Source organism: Chiloscyllium punctatum, chromosome 44, assembly GCF_047496795.1.
Source record: "Chiloscyllium punctatum isolate Juve2018m chromosome 44, sChiPun1.3, whole genome shotgun sequence".
NCBI lineage: Eukaryota > Metazoa > Chordata > Chondrichthyes > Orectolobiformes > Hemiscylliidae > Chiloscyllium > Chiloscyllium punctatum.
In genome coordinates this window covers 6,959,143-6,972,569 of record NC_092782.1, presented here as the reverse complement: position 1 = coordinate 6,972,569, position 13,427 = coordinate 6,959,143, and the positions used below count along the sequence as shown (strand labels likewise).

General features: G+C 42.1%; 1 protein-coding gene across 1 annotated transcript in view; it reads left to right on the top strand.

The window, feature by feature from the left end:
* vwf (von Willebrand factor) overlaps positions 1 to 13,427 on the top strand; it is a 122,188-nt gene that overhangs the window by 74,494 nt on the left and 34,267 nt on the right. The window contains exons 35-40 of the mRNA XM_072562153.1: positions 51 to 271; positions 493 to 685; positions 3,981 to 4,328; positions 7,809 to 8,020; positions 9,927 to 10,029; positions 12,783 to 12,857. Of these exons, the coding sequence (XP_072418254.1) occupies positions 51 to 271; positions 493 to 685; positions 3,981 to 4,328; positions 7,809 to 8,020; positions 9,927 to 10,029; positions 12,783 to 12,857 (1,152 nt within the window). The remainder of the gene's footprint in view (positions 1 to 50; positions 272 to 492; positions 686 to 3,980; positions 4,329 to 7,808; positions 8,021 to 9,926; positions 10,030 to 12,782; positions 12,858 to 13,427) is intronic.

Sequence of the window (13,427 nt, the reverse complement as noted above, 5' to 3'; positions counted from 1 at the left end):
GTAAGTACAATCTGACATAAATTACATCTCTTTCCTTCTTTTATTAACAGGTGTATGCACAGTGACTGCAAAAACACAGTTTGCTACTTTTGATGGACGTGAGTTCTCCTTGACCGGGAACTGCTCTTACTTGTTGCTCCAAGTTGTTGATCAAGAAACAAAAATCATCATTCATAAGAGTCCCTGTCACTCAAACACCGAAGAAAACTGCCTTAAAGCAATTGAAATAAAGCAATACAACATTGCAACCCTGCTAAATGATGATATGACAGTAAGTGTATTCAAGTCTTTCTGATGTGACTAACAGAGCATAACTATGCCACATTTTTTGGAGGGTTGAAAGTTGTGAAAAGGTGCTTTATATATATGTATTTTTTAACTATTGAGGAAAGTGTTACTCTGCTCAGTTAATAATTACCAAATTCAGGATGTGATCTTGCATTTCTTGTACATCAGAATTTTAATCAATTCTGTACTCTTTCTTTCCACTAGGTTTCAGTCAATGGAAAGTTTGTCTCTCTGCCTTTAACTGTCGTGAATATGGATGTCATTGACCATGGGTCCAACGGCTTTGTAGCAAATATTCCAGATTTGGGAATAGCCCTTGTCTATAGTCCATTTAGCAACCTTTTCATTCTTTGGGTTTCTCCAACACTGTTCCTCTCCAGAGTATCTGGGCTTTGTGGTGAGTGGTGAAGAATTGTGGGATAAACAATGTTCTGCCAAGGCCTTTGTAGATTTTGTTAATCAATATAATGTTATATTTTCGCAAGAAAGCCTGAATTCCAAGGTATCGAAATATGGGGTGATCTTTGATTTAAAGATATCGCTCCAGTAGACTGGAAGTTGTAGGAGTACAAAGCAGACCTATAACAGGTACACAACAGACTTTTGGGAGGATAGCCTGAATGTTGGCCTATGGGTCAGGAACGCAGAGTTGCTACGATTCCCAGTTTTGCAAACCCGAATCAGTGAGGCAGTGTCCCAGAAAGTTGGATTTTCATTTCAGGAACTGGGAATCTCCCTTGGAAAGGGTTCAAGTCAACCACTGGGGAGTGCAGATGGGCTGGACAACAAGTTGGTAAAAACAATGACTGCAGATGCTGGAAACCAGATTCTGGATTAGTGGTGCTGGAAGAGCACAGCAGTTCAGGCAGCATCCGAGGAGCAGAAAATCGACATTTCAGGCAAAAGCCCTTCATCAGGAAGTTGGTCTATTTCTCCTGCACTTCACCAAACTTAGATTTAAACAAAAAAGGAAAACTAGTCTTCCCTCCCTCATTCCATCCTCTATTCACTCCCCATGAATTATCCATGTCAATCTATGCTTCTCACCTATCATGCCCATTGGCACCTCAGCCCCATGCCCCTCTACCCTATCCCTATTGTCCTTTTTATAGTCCTTATGCTAATTCAGTACTTAAACATGTCAACTTATGAGCACCTACTTAAGACTCTGCCCCTTACACTCTCCGTGGCAAATTGCCCAGTATCCATCATTGCCTCAGGACCGAGATGAAAATAAAGTTGAGTCTATTGAAGAATTCATTTCAAATCTCATTTATAAAAACACCCATGAACTACATTTAATTACCTTGAATCCTTTACAAAAGCAAGCATTTGCATTTCCATCCCAAATTCTGGACTTAATAAACTCTTAAAACCTTTTTTCTCAAACTTCACACTGATCGGCACTCCACTGTGATATGAATAGGTTATGAAATCAATCATGCAGCATGATAGCCCTCAAGTTTGTATCAACAGGCAAGTGAATTTAAAAAAGCACTGCAGCTTGTTCAAATATTTAAGAGATAGGAGAGTTAAATGCCTCAACAGTTTGATAGTTTCCTCTGACAACTCCAATCAGTTTGTTCATATTTTGTAAGCATTCACATTTAATTTTAACAATTACAAGTTTTGTAGAGGGAATCCCACCTTTCCTAAGGGGCATTTGACCACTCCCAAACATATCCTGGGACCATAACTGAAAGGATACTTATTTTTCTAAAGAATTCTTGGTAAATTTAGATATTCTCCAGTAGATGTAAAATGTACAAGTTATGTTTTGGGTACCTCTATAGCAAAACCCGTATCTAACTAAAGACAACTGCCCTATTAACATGTGCAGTTGCTTCCATGAACAACATCCCCCTGTTTGCCCCTGTGAAATTGTGGGTACTGGATTCAGAGGTGGTACTTCCAGATTCAGCTTTCAATGCCACTTTCACTGAGATGGAGACCCCCCTTTAGCTGTACAAAATGCTGGGCCTAGAAGCAGACTAAGTATGGAGTCATATTAGACTAGGCAAAAGTGAGGGCTTCAGATGCTGGAAATCAGAGTTTAGAATAGAGTGGTGCTGGAAAAGCACAGCTGGTCAGGCAGCGTACGAGGAGCAGGAAAATCGACGTTTCGGGCTTTTGCCTGAAACGTCGATTTTCCTGCTCCTCGGATTTTGCTTGACTGGCTGTGCTTTTCCAACACCACTCTAGTGATATCAGACTGTCAGGAGCATACTTCTTAGAGTTTTATCTTGTTACTTCTACTTCACCCAGATTATAAATTATAAATTATAAATTTTGAACTCCAGGATCATTCTGTTGCTAATAACAGTCTCACATTTATAATTTATAATTATAAATTTGGGCGGCACGGTGGCACAGTGGTTAGCACTGCTGCCTCACAGCGCCAGAGACCTGGGTTCAATTCCCACCTCAGGCGACTGACTGTGTGGAGTTTGCACATTCTCCCTGTCTGCGTGGGTTTCCTCCGGGTGCTCCGGTTTCCTCCCACAGTCCAAAGATGTGCAGGTCAGGTGAATTGGCCATGCTAAATTGCCCATAGTGTTAGGTAAGGGGTAGATGTAGGGGTATGGGTGGGTTGCGCTTCGGCGGGGCGGTGTGGACTTGTTGGGCCGAAGGGCCTGTTTCCACACTGTAAGTAATCTAATCATTACAGCATTAATGCATGTGTTCACAAGGTTATACAGTCTATTCAATTGGATGAAGTTTTCTTGTCCTTATTTTCTTACGTTTCGATGTTCTGTTTTCAAGTTAACTAACATTTCTATCCTCATTTATATTCTAACTTGAGAGAACTTATTAAATTACCACTGAATATCACCACCTACCCTTATTGTACCAAAATTGAGTGCCATTTGTAGACTAGTTGACAGGATCTATCTGAAACCAGCCCATTCTTCCCCTGGGAAAGACTCTTGCATGAACTGAATGAGAGCAATCAATCCTGAAATCAGAAGTTCATCACATATGCTGAGATCCCAGGGTGAATTGTAGAGTGCAGTAGACTTAAATAAATAAACATAATCCCAACAGTGTAGGAAGTGACTATTTAACCCTTCTAGTCCTCTGCTAAGCATCCCACCTAATCCCCACAGACAATCCACAATATGGGCAAGTTAGCAAGGCCAATCCACCTAACCTGCATATCTTTGAGAGGAAGCCCAGACAGACGCAGGGAGAATGTGTAAACTCCACAAAGGCATTTGCCCTAGGCTGGAATTGAACCCAGGTCCCTGCTATTGTAAGGCAATAGTGCTATGTACTAAGCCAGTATGCCACAAGTTTACATGGCTGTGCTTCTGATTTTGATCCACCACTGAAATGATCTTATTGAACAGTGCTGAATAATATGTTGGATTTGAATAACTTTGAAATTTTGTTCAGTTAATGAGGAAAGTAAAGAGGATATGGAGTCATGACCCTGATTTTCGTTGTTCCACCCCAGGCCTCAAGGTCTGCAATTCCTTCTCTAAAGTCTCTACCTCTCTCTGTACCTTAAAAAGCACTTTTAAAATCTACCTCTAACCTTTGGTCAACTATCTTAGTATCTCAATATGTATCGAATGTTGTCTGATAAGTTGCCTGTAATGCTCTTTGGGTTGCATTGTCATGTGAAATGTGATACTTAACTGTTTGGTTAACATTCTAATTAGTGACTTTTTTTATTTGTTTGCTTCAAGGTAAATGTGACAACAATCCACTCAATGATTTTGAACTCCAGGATCATTCTGTTGCTAATAACAGTCTCACATTTATAAAGGATTGGACTCTGAAAGAATCGTCACAGGGTTGCTTTGAACAAGTGCTCGACACATCCCCGGATTGTAAATTAACTGGAAATGAGTGTAGCATTTTGCATTCTGCAATATTTGATGAATGCAGGAAAGTAGTCGATGTGCAACCATATCTCAGACAATGCGAACAGGAAGCCTGTAACAAGAATGATATATGTGACTCCATTTCAGCATATAACTTCCGATGCAATCTTATGGGCATCTGTGTTAACTGGAGGTCAAATGATTTTTGCTGTAAGTGGACTTTTTTTTGTATTGATCTTGCAAGTGTTTTTTTGGATAATTAACATGCAGTGATAGGAATAAGTTACCTCAACACACATTTTATTTTGACTTATTTCTCATAAACTGAACTGTTAAATGTGTGAGTGAAGTATTAAGATGATTCCATAGATAGCTGGAGGCAAACTCTTTCCTTAGGTGGAGAAACCAGAATAATCAGTTATAAATGTTGAGATTCAGGCCAGGTGTTTGTGCCACTTTTTCTATATCCATAGAGCGGTGGTCCTTTCTGTGGATTGCCACGTTGCTGTGGTGCAAGGCTTGAGTGTTCCTTTGATCCAGAGAGCAATGCCATTGGGGGTTCTCAATTCCTGGCAGGATCACATGATAGTAAAAGTGGAGGGAGGAACCGGACAAAATGTAATCCTCAGTGGTCATCCTGGTGGAAGATATTTGAGTGATACCAAACGCTGCAATGGTAAATGAAGGCTACACCAGTTAGGAGATTCCCCAAGGTTATAAGAATGTACAGAAAAATGATAGAAAGATGAAAGTAGATCACAGTCGATTAGTGTTGCCGATTGCATGTTTATTTTTCCAAGGTGAAGGGATTGGAAAATTGAAGTCAGAATTCAGCAGCTATGATGGCCAGGTTAAATGAATTGTTAGAGTTTGCTTCCACCAGTAGACTGAGCAGGAAAGGTCTTAGAGGATTTAAACTTCTGTTGTTTCACAGCACTGCAGGTTGTGGTCATTGGTAGAGTACAGCAGACCTTTAGTTGGTTTTCCTCTCTCCATTTCCCTGTTGAGAAGCCTCTCTCTGTCAGTGTCTCTCACTATTCCTCTTAGAGTTCTGTTCAAGAATGTGCCTCATCATCTGTCTTATGCAGTTCAAAACTGAAGATAGCTACAATCCTGAAACTGTTACATTAGTTTTAGTGTTAGTGCTGGCTACTGAACTGCAGATAGTTAGTACACAGGGCTAACTCCTGAAAAGGGTGTGAAGAACACTAAGGTGTAGCACATCAAATATTGACAGTCTGAAGCCTCCAAACCAGTACGAATTATGCATTATCAATCCGTCAGTCAGGTTCGCAAAAATGCACAAAGCAACTGATTGATTCTCATTCGCTCGCAGAAATATTTTGCATGTAATTAGGAAGGACCAAGCTGAATGAAGCACCGAACTTGTGGGGTGGGGTGGCATGGTTAGCACTGCAGCCTCATAGCACTAGGGACCCGGGTTCAATTCCAGCCTTGGGCAACTGTCTGTGTGGAGTTTGCATGTTCTCCCTGTGTCTGCATCGGTTTCCTCCCACAGTCCAAAGATGTGCCAGGCTAGGTGAATTGGCCATGCTAAATTGCCCATAGTGTTAGTCAGAGGGGAGTGGGTCTGGGTGGGTTACTTTTTGCAGGGTTATTGTGGACTTGTTGGGCCAAAGGACCTGTTTCCACACTGTAGGGAATCTAATCTAAACTTTACCCCAAATTCTAAAACTTCCATAAGTAGAGATATCATCCCTCAGCTCACTGGGATTGGCTGATGAGCTCTTTTATTGCAAAAATATAATTATTCACAGAGACATCTGTATATACGTACATAGTTGCTGAAGCTGTTCTGTATAGCCTGTACAGAAGAACAAACAAACATTGAAATTTGACATTCCCTGCAGTTCCAAAAATCCCAAGGCACTTCTTACTTATGCTGAGCTATATTTACATTCAGTTGAGGCACTGAGAAGGTCTGATAACTGAGCGGACCCCCACTGTACTTTGGTAGAAAGACCTTAGACCTTTTCCCACTGTGACTTGATTGCAGTTTCCCCCAAGTTTCAGTGCATCCCTCAGCATGTAATCCTGGACCTCAGAATATGCTAGTCTGCAACGCTCGGTCAAGGTCAATTTTTTACACTGAAGGGCTTATAGGTTTTGGGCAGACCAAATAGTGTCTTTCACTGAGGTTGATGGCTCTTGAAATGCATTTGATACTTGTCTCAGCGTGCACCCCAGGAAACAGCCCGTAGAACACAGAATCCTGCATCACAGAGGTGCTCAGAATGAACTTCAATAGAAACCACTGCATCGCTTTCCAGATCTTCTTTCCAAAAGCACATTCCAGCAGAAGATGTGTTACTGTCTCTTTCTCCCTCCCCAGCAGCTGCTTCCAGGGCAGTGTGAGGTGGTACACAGAGACTGGTCATGTAAGAAGGATGTGACGGACAGTGCTGTTCTCACCACCAGCCAAGTGATCGCTTGAGTGTCATAGTGGCTCAGTGGTTAGCACTGCTGCCTAACAGCGCCAGAGACCCGGGTTTGATTCCAGCTCGGGCAATTGTTTGTGTGGAGTTTGCACAATCTTTCCGTGTCTGTGTGGGTTTCCCCCGGGTGTTCCAGTTTCCTCACACAATCCAAAGACGTGCAGATCAGATGAACTGCCCATGCTAATTGTCCATAGTGTTAAGGAATGTGTAGGTTAGGTGCATTAGTCGGGGGTAAATGTAAAGTGATAGGGTAGGGGGATGAGTCTGTTTGGGATACTCTTCAGAGGGCCGGTGTAGACTTCATAGAATCCCTACTGTGTGGAAATGGCCATTTGGTCCAACGTGTCCACACGGATGCTTTGAAGAACATCCCACTCAGACCCATTCCCTTACATTTCCCCTGACTAATGCACCTAACCTACATATCCCTGAACACTATGGGCAATTTAGCATAGCCAACTCACCTAACCTGCATATCTTTGGACTGTGGGAGGAAACTGGGGCACCCAGAGGAAACCTATGCAGACACAGGGAGAACGTGCAAACTCCACACAGGCAGTCACCCAAGGTTGGAATCAAACCTGGGTCCTTGGTGCTGTGAGACATTAGTGCTAACCACTGAGACACCATGCTGCCCTCTTGGGCTTGTTGGGCCAAATAGCCAGTTTCCACACTGTAGGGATTCTTGGTGCTTGTTGGAAAGTACTGGTGATGAGGTATTCGTCCAAATTACTTTGACTGTCTGCTCAGAGAGCACCCCAACTGGATCTACCCTCTCGTTTACCCTGAGGACGCTACATGCTGACCACTTCCTGATGGAATTGTGGTCAAAGGTGGTTTTCTTTGCACATTTCTCCATGAAGGACAAATGATGGCCACAGGACGGCCCAGCTACTTGGAGTGATCTGCAGCATTGAGGCTTGACCCATCATGTTGAACAGAATGTATTTGCATGTGTCAACATAAATGCATGCAAACGGCTATTTACTACTTAATTAAATTGTTGCTGTTTTGTTATTGACAGTAAAATTTGATTGTAGATGTGTATATTGAACTTAACAAATGCATACCACAATTCAGGTCACTTAGCATAAGTGGAAGGAAATACAGAAGAGAGCTGTATTAAACCTTTAACCACTGAAAGGACATTTCCCATGGTTCTTTGACAGTTTGAACACAGTTTTACAATTTGCATTGGCTTCCTGCCTAAATTGTTATTCCTTGCCTTTAGCTATCCAGTGCCCCGATTCCTTCGTTTACGAATCTTGTGGGACAAATTGCATCCAGCATTGCGATAACCTTGCGACAAAGAACACAACATATTGCCTAGATTCTCCGACTGAAGGCTGCTTCTGTCCAGAAGGGAAAGTGCTGTTGGAAGGAAAATGTGTCACAGCTGATGTCTGCAGTCAATGTATTGATGATCAGCAAATTCCTCGTCAGGTATTTAAAGTCAAGTAGTAAGACTGAAAGACTTCAAACCTGCTCCTTTTAAGTATGCAAAACTGTAATAGGCTTGATTCTGAAAATTTGATATAAAAGAATTTTAAAAAATCTCAGCAGTTCAGACAATAGCAAAGGAGGAACAATTATTAGTGGGCAATTTTAACCTAAATTTGGCCATTAGTAAACCTGTGTTCTTAGCAGTGTGCCAAAAGATCAGGTTCAAGCCCCTCCTGTCTTGTCTTGGAGGAATGTTAGGATGTGTCTGAACAAGTTGATCAACAAATATTCAAGTTAATGCTCTTTTATCATTATTAAATCAATGTTAGCTATGAATTCTTTAATGATTTAATCAAATTCAATAGCACCAATTTGCTAGAGAGTAAAATTTAGGGATGCAGTCCCATCATTAAAATGTCCTATAAGCAATGTTGAACCTAATAAAGGGATATGAAGAGATTAGTCAGGAAAAAAAGTAATGGCTCATTTTGTAATTAATATGCCAGAAATCTTCAAAAGGTCAAGATTAAAGTCCCTTTTAAAAACACAATACAATTCTGTGTACTGATGCATCGTGAGACCACAGTATCACATTGCAAATCATCCCAAGTCAGATCTGAAGTTTATCTAATGTAAAACATGACATTTTCAGAAGCTTTGATGCACACTCTTCTCTAATAAAATGATGCTCACTTAGAAGTCCTGCTTCTGGTGCACTCAGTCTTTAAAATATCTAGTTCTCAAATATGAAAGTGATTCGATATTTTGGTATTGTGTGAAGTCTGATCACAGTTCTCCGTGAATCCTTGGCAACAACCATGGAGAGAGTAGAAAGGGTAGAGAGAGAGAGAGAGAGACAGACAGACAGACAGAGAGATGTTCATTATATTGTAATTTTTCAATGCCTCTGAAGAGACTGAGGCACCAGGAGAAGAGGAAGTGCCAATACACATTGCAGCACCTCAATCTACTTTAAAAGTAAAAAAAAAGAACAGATGCCATATAATTAGTTAGGCCTCATAATATATGCTATGTTAGACAAGACAAACAAAAATAAAGTTAAATTATGTACAAATCTGTCTGGAGAATAATCAGCAATTAACAACAGACCTTCAGAGAGGGGAAGAGAAAGTGATCCTGAGGACATTGCACTGTTAAAAAGAACCAACTCAATGGGCCAAATCACTTCTATTACAAGATTTCTTAAAAACTCATAGAGATGTACAGCACTGAAACAGACCCTTCAGTCTAACTCATCCATGCCGACCAGATATTCTAAATTAATCTAGTTCCATTTGCCAGCATTTGGCCAATATCCCACTAAACCCTCCCTATTCATATACCCATCCAGGTGCCTTTTAAATGTTATAATTGTACCAGCCTCCACCACTTCCTCTTGGCAGCTCATTCCATAAGCGCACCAACCTCTACATGAAAACACTGTCCCTTAGGTTACTTTTAAATCCTTCCCCTCTCACCTTAAACCAATGCCCTCTAGTTCTGGACTCCCTCACCCTAGGGAAAAAAAAACCTTGTCTGCTTACCTTATCCATTCTCCTCATCATTTTACAAACCTTTATAAGGTCACCCCTCAGCCCCCGACGCTCCAGGGAAAAATAGCCCTTGCCTATTCAGCATCTCCCTTCAACCCTGGTAAAATCCTTGTACATCTTTCAAGTTTCACAACATCCTTCCTATAGTAGGGAGACCAGAATTGCATGCAGTGTTCCAATTATATTCATTTGAAATCAATTTGAATGTAAAGGACCAAGAGCATGAAAAAAATAACTAAATCAAAGTAAAATGATGTGACAGATGCTGCTGACAGTATAGCAATCCCTTCAAAAATACAATGTAACAATTTGGGACAAGGCAGGGGTTTTAGTAACTGTCCTTTCTTTTTCAGCATTTGGATACATGGATACCACATGACCGACCTTGCCAGTTCTGCACGTGCTTAGACAACAGGCAGATTAACTGCACAAACAGATTGTGTCCTACTGTCACAGGTAAGAGACACTTCACACTACCCGAAACTCTTTATCATCCTTGGGTGCACTGCACTTTGGTGGATATGATTTTATTGAGGTCAAATTGAAGGGCTGGCATTGTGACTCAGTGGTCAACACTGCTGCTTGACAACACCAAGTACCTGTGTTCGATTGCTTCCTCAGGCGACTGACTGTGTGGAGTTTGCACATTCTCCCCGTGTCTGCGTGGGTTTCCTCCGACTGCTCCGGTTTCCTCCCACAATCCAAAGATGTGCAGGTTAGGATAGACCCACCATGCTAAACTGTCCAGGCATGTGTAGTCCGGGTCGGTTAGTCGTAGCAAATGCAAGATTGTGGGTGTGAGTCTGGGCAGGATATGCCTTGGCGCGGTGGTACAAACAGTAGAATCAAATGGCCTCAATCTGCACTATAGGGGCTCTACGATTCAACGCATATGCTTATTTATCACTAGTTTCTTGGGTAGATTCTTCTTTGATGATTAGATGCTCGGCTATCTCACCAAACTACTTCACACATTGTGAAATGAAATGCTTTGATCAAGATGGTGAAACAATATGCATTAAACTGGGAATCATGCTGCCACAAGGTTCTACACTCTAGCATCACTTGCAATTAATCTCGTGCTCTCACTAATCTCATATTCCCATCAACTTCACACTATTAATAGCCATAGCATTGTCATTAACCTTAACACGCTCTGATCAATACTCTTATTGTTCCCAACATTGCCATTTAACTTCACACTCCAGCTTCAGGTAGGAGAGTGTTTCCTGGACACCCAGAGTGGCTGTGTGCCTTCTTCCTTAATTCTTTCAGCAACTTATCCTGCTATGCATCACTTCTGATCTTTTCGTGTTGGGGAGAAGGTGGCAAAGTCTTAATGTCACTGGATCTACTAATTCAGAGTCACTGTGACTGATTGTTGTAAAAACTATCTGATTCAATGTGATGGCAGACCCAGAATCATGTGATTGAGTCTTAATTGCCCTCAAAAATAGGAGTTGAAGGACGATCCATTCATTCCAAGGGCAATTAGGGATTGGCAACTAATGCCTTGCTATCAGTGCCTGCACCTCAAAATATGAACACTCCAAACTCAACACTCTAAGCTCACACCATCACTAACTTCAGAGAGTAATAAGGGTATGGAATGCTTTGCCTGCAACGTTAGTAGATTCGCCAACTTTAAGAACATTTAAGTCGTCATTGGACAAGCATATGGACGTACATGGAATAGCGTAGGTTAGGTGGGCTTCAGATTGGTATGACAGGTCGGCTCAACATCAAGGGCCGAAGGGCCTGTACTGCGCTGTAATGTTCTATGTTTTTTGTTCTATGTTCAATATTGCAACCACACACTCCCGTCATGAATCACAATGCTCATTATCTATCTATGTTACCTAACTCTGTGATCTGGCTGTATTGCTCACAAGACAATGCTTTTCACTGTGCCTTGATACACATGACAACAAATTCAATTCAATTCAATTCAATAGACTGGAGAAGATGGGGCTGTTTTCCTTCAAGAATAGAAGATTAAGAGAACATTTGATTGCGATGTACAAAGTTGAGGAGTCTGGTATAGAAATTTTGATAAAGAGGAACGGGATCAAGAAACAGAGAGCCCTGAGTTAAGGCTACTATTGACCAGAAACTCAACTGGACTCATCATGTAAACACAGCAGCTACAAGAGCAGGTCAAAGGCTAGGAATACTGCGGGAGGCCTGACTCCAAAAGGCCTGTTGTCATCTACAAGGCACAAGTCAGGAGTGTGAGGGAATACTCCCCACTTGCCTGGATAAATGTAGCACCAACTGCACTTCAGAAATTTGACACCATCCAGGACAAAGCAGTCCTCTTGATTGGCACCACATTTGCAAGCATCCATTCCTTCTGTCACCGTTGCTCAGTTGCAGCACTATGTATATCTACAAGATGCACTGCAAAAATTCACCAAAGATCTTTAGACAGCACTTTCGAAATGCATGTTCACATCTATCTAGAAGGACAAAGACAGCAGATACATGAGAACACCACCACTTGAAAGTTGCCTACAAGCCACTCACCATTCTGACTTGGAAATAAATTGCCATTCCTTCACTGTCACTGGGTCAAAATCCTGAAATTCCCTCTGTAAGGCATTGTGGGTCAATCCAGGGCAGGTGGATTGCAGCATCTCAAGAAGGCAGCTCACTCCCACCTTCTCTCGGGTAACTAGGTACAGGCAATAAATGCTGGCCAGACAGCGATGCCCTCACATCCCATGAATGAATAAACCAAAAGATAAATGATAAAAGCACCAGTGATGCTATGCAGAAAAAAAAAACCGTCATTACATAGTGAATGGTTAGAACTTAGAATGCACTTCCCGAGAGGAGGGTGGAGGCAGATTCAATCCAAACCTTCAAAAAGAATTAGATGATTATCCGAAGACAAAGATGAAATTGCAGTATTGCAAGGATAACGAAGGGGAGTAGGACTAAGTGAGTTCCTCTTGCAGAGAGCTGGCATGTAGAAAACAGGCAAAGTGCAGACTTGTGTGCATGGATCCAATCTAAGATTTAATAAGTTGAAACTCATATTCTCAATAACCTCAACACTCCAAACATATTCTTCAAAGAACTGGCAGACATTTCTACATTTTACACTTGTCATAGTCCACAAAGTCCAATCTGCATGCCTTTAAAGTTTCTTTCAATTGTTGATTGCAAATATTGGTGTTACCTGTTCTTTTCCTCTTTCTTTATAGTCCCCTCATGTGGAGATTGTGAAAAGCCAACATTACGACGGAACGCTGATGAGTGCTGCCCACGGTATGTTTGTGGTAAGTATGGACACCAGCCACACTCACCTCCGTCCAAGGCCCTAAAGTAACCTTCCACATCCATCAAAGTTTTACCTGCACATCCACTAATATCATTTATTGTATCCGTTGCTCCCGATGCGGTCTCCTCTACATTGGGGAGACTGGACGCCTCCTAGCAGAGCGCTTTAGGGAACATCTCCGGGACACCCGCACCAATCAACCACACCACTCTGTGGCCCTACATTTCAACTCCCCCTCCCACTCTGCCGAGGACATGGAGGTCCTGGGCCTCTTTCACCTCCGCTCCCTCACCACCAGACGCCTGAAGGAAGAATGCCTCATCTTCCGCCTCGGAACACTTCAACCCCAGGGCATCAATGTGGACTTCAAGTTTCCTCATTTTCCCTTCCCCCACCTCACCCTAGTTCGAAACTTTCAGCTCAGTACTGTCCCCATGACTTGTCCTACCTGCCTATCTTCTTTTCCACCGATCCACACCACCTTCCTCCCTGACCTATCACCTTCATCCCCTCCCCCACTCATCTATTGTACTCTATGCTACTTTCTCTCCACCCCCACCCTCCTCTA